The sequence below is a fragment of the Neovison vison genome, chromosome 13, assembly GCF_020171115.1.
Source record: "Neovison vison isolate M4711 chromosome 13, ASM_NN_V1, whole genome shotgun sequence".
NCBI lineage: Eukaryota > Metazoa > Chordata > Mammalia > Carnivora > Mustelidae > Neogale > Neogale vison.
Genome location: NC_058103.1, coordinates 72,921,100 through 72,940,402, shown reverse-complemented (window position 1 = coordinate 72,940,402; position 19,303 = coordinate 72,921,100). Strand labels below are relative to the sequence as shown.

Here is a 19,303-nt window from a genome sequence, read left to right as displayed (position 1 = left end):
AAGGCAGAGCAGTGGGGCAGAGGGCAGGGAGGCTCCTGTGGACAGTAAGCTCCATGTAGATCCTGAACAAAGGGCTGGGACTTGAGCAACCACATTCACAGCCCCTGGCCAGTGCTGCAGGCATTCTGAAGGAAACAGGGAGCCTGAGTCTTCTCCTCCATTTACCTTTCTGGCCCAGCTCTAGGGAACAAGGTTTCAGAGCTTAAACAAGGAGTAGTGACCTCCTGGGTTTTTAAGCAAACTGGTGTGTGTTGCTATTTCCTTGAACCTGCTGTTTCTTTCTTGCTCAATGAGTTTATTTTACCTGTTTCTCTCTCCCTCCCCTTCCCCTGCCTCTTGCCCCAGTCTCCCTGAAGTTGTTCGTTGTTTCATATTTTAAATGGCCAAAAGTTATTATGTATATTTTTATCCTGAGCCCTTTAAACTCTGACAAATTGAAATAAAATAATACATGATGAATAATACACCGAAGAAGGTGGACAGCTGCTGTTCTCTGTTCCTCTGAGGGCTCCGATTGCTCCTGCCGGGTAAGGGACATAGATGAGATTCCCTGGATCTGATTCAGGGCGAGGGTGGAGGGAGCTCCTCTTCCTTCCTTCTCTCTTTCCCTCTCTCTCTCTTTCCTTTCTTTCTTTCTCTCTCTCTCCCTCTATTTGTATGTCTTCTCTCTTTCAAATCTCTTTCTTCTTTCCTCCCTTCCTTTCTCCTTCTCTCCTTTATTCCCAATGATAAAAGTAACACTCATAGGGCGCCTGGGTGGCTCAGTGGATTAAAGCCTCTGCCTTCAGCTCAGGTCATGATCCTGAGGTCCTGGGATCGGTCTCTCTGCTCAGCCAGGAGCCTGCTTCCCTTCCTCTCTCTCTGCCTACTTGTGATCTCTGTCTGTCAAATAAATAAATAAAATCTTTAAAAGAAAAATAAATAAATAAATAAATGTAATGCTCATGACTTCGAATGTTCAAACAATGAATCTTCTATAAGGCAAAAGAAGCAAATCCCCCTCCACCATTCACAGTACCATTTCACAAATGTGACCATGGTTAGTAGTTAGAGGGTATCCGTCCAGACCCTTCTATGTGTATGGATAAAATATACATTGAGATTTTTTAAACTAGAATATACAATAATTAAATGGTTGTAGTTTCTGGAAGCATCTCAAGCCATGAATGATTCCAGGGGTTTCTCCTCAAGTAATTTGTATTTGCATGATTACCAGAGTCTCCAGAGGCTAACCGGTAATCAGCTCTCAAAAATGAACCAAAGTGAATTTTAAAAGAACTCAAGGAGGCTGGTAAATGATATTTAAGAGGATGCTGAAGAACATCTGGTTTCTGTCCCAGCTCTTCTTTGCCCCTTGAACATGCTCCTCTTAGGAGAGGGGAGCACTTGGACAGAAAGACTGTACTTGGGGGCAAAAGGGATAGTAGGAACACGGTGGCTTCTCAGGTCATGGGAAATTATCCTAGTACGTAGCAAAAGCCGTTATCTGCATCTGTGTACAAGACTTTATTTTCACACAATGACATTGACATGATAATGTCTCACCATTTCACTGGCAAAGCCAATTCTGAAATGTCTCATTTTTCATGCTCAAAATTTTATCTGGCCATTTTTCTGTTTCGGGCTCTGTAACTTATTCTTTAGCTCACATTTGTACCTGTTGTGGAAGTTCTGAGGTGGTCTTTAGCCAAAAGCCAATCAAAAGTTTTGTCCAAGAGCCCAGGGATGCCTGGGTGGCTCAGTCAGTTATGCCGCTGCCTTCGGCTCGGGTCATGATCCCAGGGTCTTGGAATGTAGTCCCACATGGGGCTCCCTGCTCAGCGGGGAGCCTGCTTCTCCCTCTGCCTGCTCTGTCTGCCGCTCCCCCTGCTTGTGTTCTCTCTCTGACAAATAAATGAATAAAATCTTTTAAAACAAGACAAAAAGAGCCCAGTATAGTTGATAACTCTGATGCAGGCCTGGGGACAACAGCTCGGGTAGCATAGATGGCTGCTTTCCTGGTGTAAAAGCATAAGCCCAGAAGCATCTGAAAACCCCTGTTCTCTACTCTCACCCTGCTCTGTGCTGCTCCCGTGGGCCCTCACGCCTCACTGCAGATGCCAAACTGAGTCAATACTTCTGCCTCTGCTTTCTGGCTTCCAGGGACTTACCTTATGCCCTGGCCAATCAAAGGGAAGAAAAATGAATAGGAAAAAAAAAAAAGAGAGAGAGAGAGAGAAAAGAAAAGAAAGAGAAAGAGAAAGCAAAGACAGTTTTTATGGGCCCTAACAGAACAAGGTCAACAGGAGAAGGGCCTGAAACATGGAACCATCCTGTTGTGCAAACAGGGAATGTGCACATGGACAACTGAGGTGGGAGGAAGGCTTGAAATAGAGAGACTGGAGGAGGGTGGGAAATGAAAGTTCAGGGAATGGGGTCTGCAGCCCCTCAGGATATGGGTGAGCCTTAGGAAGGCGTAGCCTCCCTGGGGAGTGCAAAGGATCCTGGGGAGGAAGGTAAGAGGGTGACTTGGTTCTCAGTTCTGGGTCCATTTTCTCCTCTACTACACCTTGTCACACTAGCAGGGGCAGTCCCGTCCCTGATCAGCCTCCACGTAAGAGGCATCGAATGAGCTCTGGCTGGACTCGGGAGTCTCAGCATCCAGTTATCCTTGTCCCTGTGCGGTAGTTCCAGAAACTTAGCCTCTATCTTGTTCCTAAGACTTGGGCCCCACCCTGTGCCACAGTCTGGTAACTGAGCCCTCGTCATGCTCCCTCTGCCAGACGTCCTGTTTTGGTAACTCTCTTAGTTGTTCTGGCTCCCATCTACTCGGGGATTAGATTTTTCCCTTAACCTTCAGCTGGGGGCCTTTTTTCCTGCTAATAAAGAGAGACAACCTATCTTAATATCTGAGAGAATAGTTTTGTAATCAAATAGACTTATGTTCAAAGACCCTGGCTCTCCTATAGACCAGCTGTGTGACTTGGGTGAGTTAATTAACTGCTCTGAGGAAACAAAAATAAGTATCATGCAAAGTCTTATGACTCAAAGTGTGATCCAGGGACATGGGAGCTTGTTGGAACTGTAGAATCTTGGGTCCAGCCCAGGCCTATTGAAACATAACCTGCATTTTAACAAGACACCCCTCCCCACCCCGTGATTTAATGCATATTATTGTTTGACAAGCCCTAATTTAGAGGAAAGACACAGACTTTGGAACCAGGGAGATCTTGCTTTGAACCTCAGCATTAAACCTCAGCTTTACTGTAAAATGTGGCTGGTAATATCTACCCCATATGTTTGGCTTAAGGATCCTGTATATGGAGTTATTTTAAAAAATTGGTTACAGCCATTATGGAAAAGAACACAGTTTCCCCCCAAAATTAAAATTTAAAACTAAAACTATCACATGACCCAGCAATCCCACTTTTGAGTATATACCCAGAGAAGAGGAAATCAGCATCTCAAAGAGATATTTGTACCCCCATGCATTATTTCCAAGTGTCAATCCATGGAAACAACCTAAGTGTCTGTCAACAGATGAATGGATAAAGAAAGTCTGATTCCACACACAAGGAATATTATTCGGTCTTTATAAAGGACGTCTTGTTATTGTGACAACATGGGTGGAACTGGAGGACATTATGATAAGAGAATTAAGTCACAAAAAGACAAATACTGCATGATTTCATTTGTATGTGGAATCTAAAAGGTTGAACTCTTAGAAACAGAGTATAAGGGTTACCAACAGCTGGGGGTAGGGTGGGGGAAATGTTGTTCAAAGGATACAAAATTTCAGATATACATGGTGTAAAAGTTCTGGTGATCTGATATGTATCAGATGCTTATAGAGAACAGTACTGTGTCTAGTACTTGAAATTTGTTAAGAGAGTACATAGTCATTGTTCTCATTACCACCACCCCCCCACCAAGAAGAAAAAGGTAACTATATGAGGTGGTAGATCTGTTAATTAACTTGACTGTGGTAATCATTTCACAAAGTATATATCTATCAATATATGACATAGTACAACTTTTCTGTTTTGTTTTGACATCATTTACATTTATTCAAAGCTACCCAAAAAAGAATCCGTAGCTAACTTTGGCTACATTGTCCATTCTTAACAAACCTATTTCATTTCTGATGGTTAAACTTTGAGTTTCACTTTGGGAAAGTGTGTTGGGAGTGCATTTGACTGCTCTTTTCACCTTTTCTTTTCTTTTCCTTAATTTTACACATAATATATCTTAATACATCTTTAATACATACAATTATTGTTCATCAACTACACCGCAGAAAGCTAGGGGGGAAAAGAAGTTATGGGGCGCCTGGGTGGCTCAGTGGTTAAGCATCTGCCTTCCGCTCAGGTCATGATCCCAGGGTCCTGGGATTTAGCCCCGCATCAGGCTCCTGCTCAGCTGGCAGCCTGCTTCTCCCTCTCCCAGTCCCCTTGCTCGTGTTCCCTCTCTCGCTGTGTCTCTCTCTGTCAAATAAATAAAATCTCAAAAAAAAAAAAAGAAGTTATAGGCACAACTTCCAACAAACAGCAAACGCCTGATGAGTGGTATCTTTCTTTCCACTAGGCTGCGTGGCTTTCCAAACCTCTTCTACTACCCTCTTGTTTGAACATCTTCCTGACTCTGTTCCAAGGATGAACTCCTTTTATAGGCTTCTGGGCCAGTCTGGACTTCCTCCCAGCATCCACAATAACAACATCCTCCAGGATCTACCCTATCTCACTGGGCCCCATCCAGTAATTCTCAGCTCCTTGCAGTCTCTCTGTTTGGCTGGGCCGCTTTTCATCCCTGCATGATTGCAACAGCACCTTGAGCAGTCTTCTAGCTGCTCACTTCACCAAGTGGCTGGCTGGCAGACTCGATTTTCTAAAGAAGTGTGCACTTCTTACATATTTGTCATTTGTAGAAACTTCCAGGGTCCATGTTGTCTCTGAGACAAAGCCTAGGCTCCTCTTATAAAGACAGTTTATAAACTGGTCACAGATTGTGTCATCTCATCCCTTCACAGCCTTCCACCTCCAGGTCGGACCGGCCTACCAATAGCTCCCTCACCCCAGGCTGGGCTTTCCTACTTGGAAAGGCAGGACGTGGGGACTCTTCCTGTCTGCCCTTCCAGGCACAGCTCAGGTCCTCCCCACTCCTACCAGTCATCACATGGTGCAGACCGCAGCATGAACTACCAGGACAGAAAAAGACCCGTGAGGGGTGAAGACTTGTATCTTCTATCCTGCTGCAAGATTCAGTTCTGTGCATCACAGTTAACATGTCAGCCGGTCCCTCCAGGCCCCCTCCCCCCATTCCACCCTGTCCATGCTGCTGTGCAGTGAGATGCAGCTGCTCACCCCCATGACCCATTCTGTGCCCATACTTAGCCATGTTTGCGACTCTATGTCTTTAATGGTTTGTTGGTTGCCATTACAACTTTGTTGAGTAGAGGGTTTTGTTTTGTTTTGTTTTTCAGCTCTTGCAGTTAAGTGTTCTTCTATCTCCCAGTTTGTCTCTACATAGTTGCAGAAGAGATAAAACATCTGTTATGCTTTTGTGAAGCAAATTAAATGAGCTTTCTGCATTCACACAAAAAAAGTCTCTTCTGTAAAATACCTTCCAATTGAACAGGGGCTGTTTCTGAAACATGAAAACAAGCAAAACTTTGTTGAAACTCTACAAGTACAAAAATGACACCCAAAGTGTCCTACCCAATCACATCAACTATTCTTTTTTTTTTTTTAGATTTTTTAGATTTTATTTATTTGACACAGAGAGGGAGATCACAAGTAGGCGGAGAGGCAGGCAGAGAGAGGAGGAAGCAGGCTCCCTGCTGAGCAGAGAGCCTGATGTGGGGCCCCATCCCAGAACCCTGGGATCATGACCTGAGCCGAAGGCAGAGGCTTCACCCACTGAGCCACCCAGGCACCCACATCAACTATTCTTATATCTCTACTTCTTTCCAAGTAGAGAATGTGTGTGTGTGTGTGTGTGTGTGAGAGAGAGAGAGAGAGAGAGAGAGTCCTCTTTATGGCTGCTATGTGTACATACAATATGTACACAAACTTATGTTCTATCAGTGAGCATTCCTTATTTCTACAATCTTAGATTTTATCATTTTTATGACTACAGATATTCCACTATATCTGTAAAATGGAGACAATAATATTATCGCCAATCTTACAGGTTTGCTTTGAGGATTAAATATATTCAGTGATAATTCAAACATGGCTATGCTGCAGAATCACGTGGAAGGCTTGTTGAAACACAGTTTCTTAGGGGGTGGCCTCAGAAATTCCAATTCTGGGGCACCTGGGTGGCTCAGTGGGCTAAACCCTCTGCCTTTGGCTCGGGTCATGATCCCAGAGTCCTGGGATGGAGCCCCGCGTGGGGCTCTTTGCTCAGCAGGGAGCCTGCTTCCCTCTTTTTCTCTACCTGCCTCTCTGCCTACTTGTGATCTCTGTCTGTCAAATAAATAAATAAATAATCTTTAAAAAAATTTCCAATTCCATAGATTAGTTACGGTGCCCAAATTTGCAAACCTAATGTTACTGGTTTGAGGATAACACTTTGAAAGCCACTGAATTAACACATGTAAATGTTCAGAATTGTGCTTGGCATATAGAGGAAGCTATATCAATACATGAAGCTATGGGACTAGTTTTTGCTATTTTGAGTTAGAATATGAAAATTTACTTGTTGAATGTTTTGTTTAAATTTCTTAAAACATCTTTATTGAAATATAATTTATATATTACAAAATTCACCCTCTTACAGTGTACAATTCAGGAGTTTTTAGTGTTTTTGAAGTTGTATAACAATGACCTTTAAGTTTAGAACATTTCATCACCCCAAAAAGAAACCTCATACCTATTGAGAGTCACTCTCCAACCCCCTCTGTAGGTTTTCAAACTTAGAATATCTATAAACAAATATATATGTATACATACACACATGTAAACATATATACATATATAAATATTTATACCTTTCTCTTTTTTAATGATTTTGTCAGAACAGATGCCAAGAGATCGATTCCTGAGTCAATAATTACGAATATTTTTATGTATAGTGTGACGGTTAATTTTACATGTAAACCTGAGTCACTAGGTACACAGATATTTGGTTAAATATTATTTCTGGGTATGTCTGTGTGGGTGTTTCCAGGTAAGATTAGCATTTGAATCAGTAGACTGAGTAAAGAAGGTTGCCCTCCCCCGTGTGGATGGACAGGCCTCATCCAATCTGTTGAGTCCCAGAACAGGACAAAAAAGTAGAGGAAGGGATTGTGGTCTTCTGTCCTCAGACAAGAACTTCCACCATTGGTGCTCCTTGGTTTTCAGGTCTTTGTGCTAGGGCTGCTGCTGTACCACAAGCATTCCTGAGTTTCCAGCTTAGAAATAGCCGACTGCAGGACTTCTGAGCCTCCATAACTGTGTGAGCCAATGCCTTCTAATATCTCCAATTGGTTTAGTTTCTGAAGATCCCCGACTAATACATAGAGCTATTCTTTGAACACATTAGTTCATAAATAGTCTCTTTCCTCCCCGCTATTGCTTTTTATTTTTAGCATGTTGCTCATTTCTTATACTGTTCCAGTGTTCTTAAGTTTGTGTCAACAGACTGCGAGGTTTTGGGGGTCAGAGGCTGATTTTCATCTCTCTGTCCCCAGAGCTGCTGAAATGGAACAGAATATCCAAGAACTATGGGACAATTTCAGAAGTTGTAACACATGCATAATGGGAATGTCAGAAGTAGAACAGAGAGATAAAGGAGAATAAATACTTGACATAATAATGGCTGAGCATTTTCCAAAATTAATGACAGAAACCAAACCAAACGTGAAATCTAGAAAGATCAGAAAAACACTCAGCATAATAAATATCTCTCACTTTCACACACACACACAACCCAAAACCAAAAAACAAACAAAAAACCCCTATACTGAGGCATATCATATTCAAACTGCAAAAACCTAAGACAGAAAAATCCTGAAAGAAGTCAGAGGGGGAAAAAAAAGAGAAAGAGAAAAAAGTCTTTTATCTATAGGAAGGGAGAATGGATAGGAATTACAGTGCATCAAATGTTATTAATGGGGGCGCCTGGGTGGCTCAGTGGGTTAAGCCGCTGCCTTCGGCTCAGGTCATGATCTCAGGGTCCTGGGATCGAGCCCCGCATAGGGCTCTCTGCTCAGCAGGGAGCCTGCTTCCCTCTCTCTCTCCCTGCCTGCCTCTCCATCTACTTGTGATTTCTCTCTGTCAAATAAATAAATAAAATCTTTAAAAAAATGTTATTAATGACTGACAGTTTATGGATTTGCTGAAAGAAATAGAAAACGATAAATTTAATGATCTCGTGTTCTGGCCAATACTTGTTGGTTGAATCCTGGAAGAGTTTTACAAAGATTTACTGTACTGTTAACTCCAAGATTTTCTTATAACAAAAAGAATGACTGGCAAGTACTTAATTATCAAAACCAAAACAAAGCAGCATAATTTGTTTCCTCACTGACATCATAATGCCTATGAACAGATTAATTTCAAATTTCAAGGAAAAGAAAATCTTATTTGTGACCTAACAGGACAAGTATGAAGATTTATGTTGAAATGGCAACTTTTCAGGATGCCTGGGTGGCTCAGATGGTTAAGTGACTGCCTTCAGGTCAGGCCATGATCCCAATGTTCTGGGATCAAGGCCCACATCCTTTCCGCTCAGCAGGGAGTCTGCTTGTCCCTCTGCCTGCTGCTCTCCTTGCTTATGCTCTTGCTTGCGGTCTCTGACAAATATATATATATATATATATATATATATATATATATATATGCAACTTTTCATAATACAAATCCTGACAAGCTATACAAAAATTATTAATAGAATGAATAGGTTATCAAGGCACTCTGAGCTTCCACATGGGCCTGAAGCAGCAAACCAATGTTAAGAGGCATAGGGACTGGATACAACCCATAGCTATTCTTCCCGAGTCCCACAGAAATTTTAGAAACCAGTTATCTTCCCACCCTGGCTTCTGAGATATGGGGGTTATTCCTTCCTTAATTCCAGAAGACAGTTCCAAGTCAGGAGATCTCATTTCTAGTCAGAGATCAGCTCGCCCTTGGCAGGACAAATTCAAGACCATTATCAGCCTCTGCAGGGTTTACTTCCTAAGGCAGGGGATAGAAGAAATTAATCCAGACTCAATTCACTTTACCAGCCTGTGAGAAGCAGGAGTGAATTGACGTATTTTGAAATACGGAGAAGAGAATGAAACAAGCTGGATTTGGACCAAGTTCTGCTGCGGACCTGTGTGATAGGGGCATGTCACATAAATCTCAACTGGCTTCCTCCTTTGTAAAACGCACTTTCACGTCCCCAAACGGGTAGGGGTGAGGAGTGTTAGGAGTGGCACATGGGAGTGGCACAGGGTCTCCTCCACACACCACGAGGAGGTGAGAGTGGATGGCCTGGGCGTCCGTTTGTAATCTACCTCGGGGCTTCTCTGGCCAAGGCTCAGAGACCGAGTGACCTCTCCAGGGTCACACAAGTCTACTGACACAAAGTCGATCCAGGGCCCTTGCCGTCTGTGAAGGATCTCGCGCGGCCTGTGAGGAATCTCGCGCGACCTGCATTGGAGCAGCGGCACGCTACCGCGGATCCGTAACCCAGCCACCCCAGAGAGAAGCCGAGGACTGCCACCTAGCGGTCAGTTGTGGCCACGCAAGGCAGAGTAATGAAAAAGACTGGGTACGGCGGCATCCGGATAGCCAATACGTTCTCAGTCGGCTCTGCAAACGTCTTTTTTGCCATTGGGCCTTTCTAATTGTCGATCAGTCACTTGGCTAGTTTTATATTGGTTTAGCTCCAAACATTCTATACAATCGGCTAATCACGCGTCCATTTCCACGAGTATTTTTACGTCATTAGATCGCTCCCTAAATCTGACGAAGATAGTCAGTTCTTCCATTCTATTGGCTGGATGTGGCTCCAATCCCGCACATCCTGTTCGGGGCGGAAGTGAGAAATCACTATTCCTATTGGCTTAGATTTCCAAGCGGCTGTTGTCTATCAAGTCTATCGCCCAATGTTAGCTCAGAAAGTACCGCCCCGGAAGAGGCAGGCTTTGTGAAGATGGCGGCGCCGGGTAGTCCAGTGAGTTTGCTTTCTCGCGTTGCTATTGTGGGATTTTCCTATACCCTCAGCTGCCCTGGGCAAGTTATTGGCGCGAAGGAAGGGAGTGATGAAAGGAAGCAGCCTGCTTGGCACAGCGGGGCGAGAGGAGGAGTAGGGTGACGGAGGTGAAGCTACCGCTTCTCTTAGAAATGTGGAGGATTGGCCGGCTTTGAAGCAAGGCTGCATGTGTACTGGAGTGGGAAAGTCGGCAGTCTGGGGTGTCTGAAGGAGAGTGTTTTCCACCCCCCAAATCTTCTCATAATCCTGAGGAAAGAAGGGCTTTTATTTTCTCTCTCCCCCTCACAGGAGGTGGTGGAGTCAGACCTGCCAGGTGCTGTCACACTTTTGAAGAACCTTCAGGAGCAGGTGAGTCATACCACCCCTTTGGGACGGGTTAGTGAAGAATTGGCTTTGGTTTTGTGTGCTTCACCTCCAAACTGTGGTCGTTTGAAGGCATGTATTGAATGATAGCAGATACTTTGAGAGCCAAGTGACTTAATGAAAACCTTTTCAGGCTAGAATTTAAAGTAATTGATTTCTGCATCCAAAGCAATACAGAAAACTCCAAAAAGAAGTCGTCTGAATGATTTCCTGTTCTATTATATAGCTAAGGAAACTAGTGCTGGGAAAAGTGGTATGATTTGCCCTTAGGGTACCTAGGTGTACTGGTTGAAAGTTCATCCAGTACCGATAAAGGTACAGCACCCTTCCCCCCACCACTGGCCCAGTTCCCATCCCTTCCCCCATGGTTTGGTACGATGGTTTCTGTAGCTTTAAGAAAAGGTGGAAAGTTTTTTGCACTTTTTGATGAAGTATCAAAAACCATCTCTGCTATACTTTCCCAGAACTGAAAAGAAGGTAGTGCTACATTTCAGGTAATGTTGCTGATGATTTTTAGGCGTCATTGTTTAGTTTTTGCCCTTCATAGGTCACAGAGATGACTTAGGTGTATTCTCCTCAGCTGTTTTATTTGAACTGATTTCAGGCGATGGCTGTAACTGCACAAATACAAGCTCTGACAAAAAAAGTTCAAGCTAGAGCCTATCCTACAGAGAAGGTAAGACATATTTGAAGAGGGGAAACTGGGTGGCTCAGTCGCTAAGCATCTGCATTTGGCTCAGGTCATGATCCCAGCATCCTGGGATTGAGGCCCACATCAGGCTCTCTGCTCAGAGGGAAACCTGCTTCTCCCCTCCCACTCCCCCTGCTTGTATTCCCTCTCTCTGTCTCTCTAAATAAATAAAATCTTAAAAAAAAAAAAAAGACATATTTGAAGACTTAATATCCTCTGTCTTGTTTTCCACAGTTCTTTTATCATAGGTTTATTGAGTGTCTTATATGTCCTAAGTGTTAGAGCTTCGAAGGTGAGTAAGATCCAGTTTCCGTGCTGAAGTCTAGTGGAGAAGACAGATAAGAGCAATAGTTTTGAGCAAGAGCAGTCACTTCACAGTGACAGAGAGCAGAGGAGATGAGGGAAGGCTTCTCAGAAAAGATGGATTATGAAGAATAAATAAGAGTCCAGGGAACAGAAAGAAACAGCATGTACAAAGGCACAGAGACCTGAAAGCATGGTGATATCCTGGGGAAGGAGGTCATTTAATGTGGTTGGCTATACAGTGTGTTGGTGGATGGGATGGGGAGTAGGAAATAACACTAGAAAAGTAGTCACTCTCTGGGGCAAATAATACATTCTATGTTAATAGAAATAATAAAAAAAGAAAAGTAGTCGCTCTGTGAAAAACTTTGTAGGCCATCTGAGGATTTACTACTGTTATTTCCTCTAATCTAAGATGCCGTTCACTGGGAACATACCACTTATTTTGTATACTTAAAATGCTGTCTGTTAATCTATAATTTAACATTAAGATATCATTGATTAAAAGATACATCCTGACTTCAGAGATGTTAAAATATGGAAATGGTGTGCATATTCAAATTGAAATATGGTAGGGCGCTTATGTGGCTCCATTGGTTAAGTGTCTGCCTTTGGCTCAGGTCATGATTCTGGGGACCTGGGATCAGGTCCTGCATTGCTTCGGGCTCCCTGCTCAGCAGGGAGTCTGCTTCTCCCCCTTCTGTGCACTCTCTCTCAAATAAATCTTTTTTAAAAAATTGAAATGTAGTTTTCAAATTAAGGTCTTCTGGAACCTTTTTAGGGATCATTGGATATGAAGCAGTATAGAAGGAGGGCTCTGGGTCATTCATACCTGCTTGAACTGGAAAACTGTGGTATTATCTGTTTTATATATTGAGTTTTTGTTCTAAGGTATTATTTGAGCAAAAAATTCCATAGGTCAACAAAAGTATGGAAATCTTTATGGTATCTTATTAGTAAGAGACATTGAAGGATTTATTTTTCCCTTAAGTAGGTGCCACACCCAGTGGAGTTGGAACCCAAAGTGGGGCTTGGACTCGTGACCCTGAGATCAAGACCTGAGCTGAGATCAATTAAAGATTTTATTCTTTTTTTTCCCCAAGATTATTTATTTGAGAGAGAGTACACAAGTGGAGGGGAGAGGGAGAAGCAGACTCCCCACTAAGTGGGGAGCTTCATTCGGCCTGGATCTCAGGTCTCTGGGATCATGACCTGAGCCAAAGGCAGACGCTTAACTAACTGAGCCACCCAGGTGCCCCTAAAGATTTTATTCTTAAGTAATCTCAGCACCCAACATGGGGCTTGAACTCACAACTCTGAGATCAAGAGTTGCATGCTCCATTGACTGAGCCAGCCATGCACCCCTACAGCTAATAGAATTTTTAAAATATTCCGTTTTTGCCTTTTATTTCTCATCATGCAGTTTTGTTCTTAGCTATTTTTATTTTTTCATCTCTGTGTTTTCTTTTTGTTGTTTTTTCTATATGCTTGTCACTCAGTTTGAACTTTAGAGTGTCCAAGCTTATCAGAAGAACCTGCTTCTCAAATTCTTGGCTAGTTCTGCACTGCCAGCGTATTTATTAGATCACTCACTAGAGCAGCACCTGGCTGGCTCAGTCAGAAGATCACATGACACATTACCAAAAAAAAACCCAGAAAAAAAAAAACTTATATTAGATCACTACATATTTATTCATTGAACAGGTACTTAGTAACTTATCTCTCAGGACCAAAACCTTACGAGGCGCTTTACAGGTTACAGAGTGCTTTCCTCTTTTTTATTATATTTAAGCCTCATAATTACTTTTTTGGGAAGGAAATACTGTATGTTATAAATGAGGAGACTGGGGTCATAGGGTTAAGTGACATACCTATTATTTGACTACCAAATGCCTGATTCAGAACTTAAACTCATTTTGTTTGTCTTTAAAATCTTTGCTCCTCCTCCTGTTATCACATTAGTGCTGATCTCAAGAGCTCTGCATGTTGGTTTAAAGATACCTAAAGCTTAGGTGTTAGGCTGAGTTTGAATCCCAGCTCTACTCCTAATACTCTGTAGTCGTAGGTAGAATATAGACTATTTCTCTCTGAAATAGTCTTCCCAGGGCTGTGGACTTTTACAGTTCCATTTTATGTCATCACAAATTTTTTTTTTTTTTTTAACTTAAGTCTGCTCATGTTTTACTTTCTCGTGTGTAAAAGAAAAACTCCTATAATGTTTGCTTGATTTTATGACTGTAAATATAACGTGTTTTAATTTTAGAAAGTTTGGAAGATGCATAAAACCACAAAAGGAAAATTTTAAAACAATGTAATCATAATCTGAGATAACTTCTGGGGTACATGTTTGGAAATTTCCTTTATTGTAAAAGTGGTAAATGCTTGATGGGAAAATGCTTTCACAGTGTGCACACTCCATTTCTTCCTTTTCCTCATCTCCATCCCCAGGGGTAGCAGTTGTTAATAGCATGTTATCTTCCACAGATTTCTCTCTGTATATAAAATGTGTGGAGGCACCTGGGTGGCTCAGTCAGTTCAGTATCTGACTTCAGCTCAGGTCATGATCCCAGGGTCCTGGAATCGAGCCCTGTATCTGACTCCAGTCTCCCTCTCCCCTTCCTCGTGTGCACATATTTTCTCTTTGTGTCTCTCTCTCTCTCTATTAAATGAGTAAAGTTAAAAAAAAAAAAAAAAGATAAAATAAAATGTGTGTCTCATACTTAACATGCCTTAATTGGAAGCATATTATAGTGCAGAAAGTGTGCTGACATGGAATTAAGTCCAGTTAAGTCTATATATGTAGATTATTGTTTTTAACTGTATTGCATAGTTCCATTGTGTGGGGTTAAAATGAATAATTCTTTTCATTAAATTAACTTAAGATTCAGCACTGTATGGAGACAGTTTGATTATCAACATTTGGAGGGCTCCTGAAGGGTAGAGGCCAAGGATGCTACTCAACATCCTGCAGGGCCCAGACAGCCTTCCCAAACAAAAAATTGCCTCTTCCCAAATGTCAGTGGCTCTGAGGTTGAGAAACCATGTCATTGTTATTTTGGGGGCTGCTTTATTGATTTTTCTGTTCTTACTGTCTTCCAGTAATTCTTACAGGTTTGTCTCTGTCATGTTAGCATAGTTGTTGCTGGGGCCATTTAAGGTAGAGTCACCTCCTTAAGACTACTCCAGATACCTTACAGGAACTGACTGGGAAAAACACGAACTTGGAAAAAATTATCCTGTTTAACCTATGCCTTCCTTCTGATTTTCTAGCTAAAAATGAATTTGCATCTCTTACTCTGTTTTTCACCTCAGGGTCTCAGCCTCTTGGAAGTAAAAGACCAGCTACTGCTCATGTACCTTATGGATTTGACCCATCTCATCCTGGACAAAGCCTCAGGAGGGTCTCTTCAGGGACATCCTGCAGTTTTGAGACTGGTGGAGATTCGCACGGTATGAAGCACTTGGCATCTTAGTGTTCTAGGTTTCCACAGCCTGAACTCTAGGACTGTCACACAATAGCTCTCATTTAAGTGGGTGTTTCCATAATTAAGTGAGGAACCAAATGAAAAAACTTGTTTTCTCATTAATTTGTTCTAGTTGTCAATATTTCGGGTTCCTTATCTGGCAACTTAATATATAGAGAGACTCTGATGTATGTTTAATTTTGGGAAGGGAATGTAATCCTACTTAACCACATTATAGGTTTTGGAAAAGCTTCGTCCCTTGGACCAAAAACTGAAGTATCAAGTTGACAAACTAGTCAAGACTGCGGTGACGGGCAGCCTCAGTAAGTGGCAGAAGCTATAAAGTTATGTGGGGACTGTCATAAATTTCTAAATCTTAGAAAATATTTTGGGTTTTTTATTTCAGGTGAGAATGACCCACTCCGTTTTAAGCCTCATCCCAGCAATATGATGAGCAAGGTAGGGAGTTGCATTATCCCAGTTTTTCTGAGGACTCTAAGCCTGCATGAGCCTCGTGGTGATCCCAGATCTCCTGGGATTCTCTTACTACTGTTGACTCCCATCTTGTGCCTTAGAATTTAGAGTATGATGTTTTCCTTTCTTACTTTTGTTTATATTCCCACCTCCCCAGGCTACTCTAGCTTTGGTTTTTCTTATTGTCTAACGTTTCCTAAGTTTGTGGGCATTATGTTCTTTTGTAGTTGAGCTCTGAGGATGAGGAAGAAGATGAAGCCGAAGAAGGCCAATCTGCAGCTTCAGGGAAGAAATCTGCAAAAGGAACGGTTAAGAAATATGTTCCACCACGCTTGGTTCCAGTACATTATGGTATGAACTGTGGCTGCTGCCTCCTCAGCATAAATTGCGTTTCTCTTTCCCTTTTCTCTGTTCTGGGATAACCCTTGCTGATTTTTATTACGTAGATGAAACAGAAGCTGAGAGGGAGAAGAAACGTCTAGAGCGGGCCAAAAAACGGGCATTGAGCAGCTCTGTCATTCGTGAACTGAAGGAGCAGTACTCAGATGCTCCAGAGGAAATCCGTGATGCTCGGCATCCTCATGTTACTCGCCAAAGTCAAGAGGATCAACACAGGTCTGAGTCCTTGCAGTTGGAAATTATTTTCTACATCATAGAAAGCTGTCCTTATGTTTTGGATGAATGCGATTAAGTCTGGTACCAAGAGAACTCACATTGTAGAGAAAGTGGAGTGAAAGGCTGATGGTTTTGTTTCGTTTCATTTCTTTTCTTTTTCTTTTTAAAAGATTTTATTTATTTATTTCACAGAGAGACTGTGAGAGAGGGAACACAAACGGGGAGTGGGAGAGGGAGAAGCAGGCTTCCTGCTGAGCAGGGAGCCCGATGCGGGGCTTGATCCCAGGTTCCCAGGATCATGACCTGAGCCAAAGGCAGATGCTTAACAACTGAGCCACACAGGCACACCCCAGGCTGATGGTTTCTGAGAATGAGGGGGGTTAAGTACAGAATAGAGAAAGAATGATTTTCTTCCCAACTGTTTAGGCTGAACAAATGCTATAGGAAGAGGAATATGGGCAAGTTCTGTCCACTCTGTGGGGCTTAGAAATTCTGTATTTCGCTATCACAATTCGCATTTTTGTTCAGAAGGCAATGAAGTCAGATTTCTAAAATGGCATTGGGAGTGATAAGTTCAGGGAAGAAAAGCAAAAAAGCAATTGTATTACGAATATAGAGTCACCAATTTTGCCTTGGCGGCAATCTCTGTTGATAGATTTGAGTAAAGAGGCCCATGTAGGGAATCCTGTTTGTGAAGGTCAAGTAGAAGAGGTTTCTAGTATAATAGCTTAAGTATTCTTGTGGATGGACTGTGAGTTCATTTCTAGGGAAGAGGGAAGTTCTAGCATAAAGAACATTTCTTTGAAGAAGCGCGATACTAGGCATCTGGTTTGCTCTTAAATACTCCATTGACTTGCTGTGAAATTTCTTGAGAACTATATGAGCAGGGGTTGAGTAAATACCTGGGCCCAGGTTTTTGGCTACAGCTTTCTGTGTGTATGGACTAAACATGTTGTAAACTCTTTCTGCGGCAGGATTAACTATGAGGAGAGCATGATGGTGCGTTTAAGTGTCAGTAAACGTGAGAAAGGACGGCGGAAACGGGCAAATGTCATGAGCTCACAACTCCATTCCCTCACACACTTCAGTGACATCAGTGCTTTGACAGGAGGAGCCCCTCATCTTGATGAGGTGAGGTTGTGGGTACAGTGGTGGGAGATAGCCTTCTGGATTTCAGCCAGGTGAATGTGGGGCTCATTACCATGCGGAATGCAGGAAGGGATGCTAACCCTTGGACGTACACCACCATTCCTTCACTTCTCCATCTGTCTCCAGGATCAGAATCCTGTTAAGAAGCGAAAGAAGATACCAAAGAAAGGTCGGAAGAAAAAAGGTCAGTCAATGGCTAGGACTTGGTGAAGTGCAGGGTGGGCAGTACAGATTGGGATGTCAGCTCTCCGGATTTGCCCTCCTAGGTCTCATCAACCCCCCTAGTATCTCTTCCTGACTGGGCATTCAACTCTTCAGAGGTGGGCTTCATTATTCTTTGTCAAGCTGAAAATCAGCATCATTCACAAATAAGATTTCTGGATTCTGTCTCTAAGATCCCACAGTTTGTATGCAGGCTTCCTTCAGTAGAACTGTGGTAGTACCACTTGAAGGAACCGTTATCATGGTTCAGTTTCATTCCTACTTCTAGTCTTTTGTCCTGGGAAGATGCAGAGAGTACTGCCCAGGGGACCCGCCCTTCCTGAGCCCTTCTCTCTAAGTGTTCTTTTTTTTCTTGTCCCCTCGGCTTTTCCAACTGTCCTTTGCCTCATTCTTGGTTTCCCTTCTTTTCAGGTTTTCGGAGGCGGCGGTGATTGTGGGTGTACATGTTTATCTTGTATTTGTTGTCTTCCTGGGATACTTCTAATTTCACTGTATGTAGGTTTTTTTTTTTTCCTTGAAATTCATTGTTTTTGTGGACATATGGAAAGATCTTTATTAATAAAATTGATTTTACTTATGAATTGAAGCCCCTTTTGCACATGTATTGTATATCTGGACTCACTGGGTGTGGGGTATTTTTGGTGAGAGGGTGGTAAAAGGGAAAGAGGAAAGATGAAATTTTGTGGGGGGTAGTGAGAGAAGTTTGGCTCTATACAGTTTCCTTTGATAGTATATTTTCCTCAGACTGTAAATTGGTCATTTAACAGAAAATATTGGGGGATTAGAGTAGTATAATCAACTCTTCCAACCCACATTGCCCCAATTTCATGTATGATTTGTTATAACTTAATTCATCTTAAATATGTGGGTTTTGTTATTGTATCTTGCTGGCCACCAGATGGCATCAGTGGTTTAGGAAACTTTTGGTGCTTGACTCTGGCAAAAACTATGTAGAACCTTTCCTTGTCCACAAGTTTCTCTTCTCTCCACATTTGATTGTTTTTCTTTTCTTTCTAAAATAGTATAAACATAGAGCTGATCTTTGGTCAGTTAAAGAATTAATCTGGAGAGAATAGCGGAGTGAATGAGAAGACTAGAGTGTGAAGAATCCGCGTAGTCTTATATTTTGTAGCCTTTGACCCTCCCTCAACTAAGGCCCTAGTTTACCAGTCAGTAAAGGCCAGTACTTTTACAAAGAGCTTACAGAGGAGTGCCAAAAATAGGCAGACAGAATATTCCTAGTTTGAAGACTAAAAGAATGAGAATCCCATAGAAATAAAGCCTAAGTCAAGGGATTGGTAGGAGTTACATATCTGAGATCTTGTATTCTGTCCACAGAACGACCTCTGTTGGTGGGAGATCGTTCAGGCCTTGGATAATACAGAAAGTGAAAAGAGGAACAGGAAGAGACAGAAGTTGAAGAATCTGTAGAATAAATTCACTGGAGTATTTATAAGGGCTTGGGATTTCATGAAAAGCTAATTTTGTGTCTGCATTCCTGGGCGGTGGCATGGAGAAGGTATAATTGGGTTATTACATCACTAAATCCTTGTTGATTCTGAGTCCTGTGGATATGGATTTACACTGGTCAGCCTAACTGGGTGGGGTCTGTTTCTGGTCAACTGTAGCATGGTAGAAAGTAGGAGACAACCTATTACTGTCTTCTGTTCACTCTGTGATCTTGGGCAGATCGCTTAACATCCCTGGCCTTTAACTTTCCTCAGCTGAGAAATGAATGTGTTAGACTGAATCTCTGAGATTCCCTCTAGGATGGGCTTATTTCTGGGGCCTTGATCTTTTAGTCCTTGGCAGATCTGAGGGAGCCTGACCTGCCCAGGACCCTCATACTTCTATT

General features: G+C 42.3%; 1 protein-coding gene across 1 annotated transcript; it reads left to right on the top strand.

Annotated features, from left to right (window-relative positions):
- The first annotated feature begins 10,088 nt into the window (after window positions 1–10,088).
- NGDN (neuroguidin) lies at window positions 10,089–17,996 on the top strand. Its single transcript, XM_044230907.1, has 11 exons — window positions 10,089–10,128; window positions 10,456–10,515; window positions 11,135–11,206; window positions 14,837–14,974; window positions 15,227–15,311; window positions 15,395–15,447; window positions 15,690–15,813; window positions 15,909–16,077; window positions 17,052–17,208; window positions 17,353–17,410; window positions 17,860–17,996. Exons 1-11 carry the CDS (start codon window positions 10,108–10,110, stop codon window positions 17,877–17,879), a joined length of 957 nt encoding a protein of 318 aa, XP_044086842.1. The 5' UTR covers window positions 10,089–10,107; the 3' UTR covers window positions 17,880–17,996.
- Window positions 17,997–19,303: the final 1,307 nt, after the last annotated feature.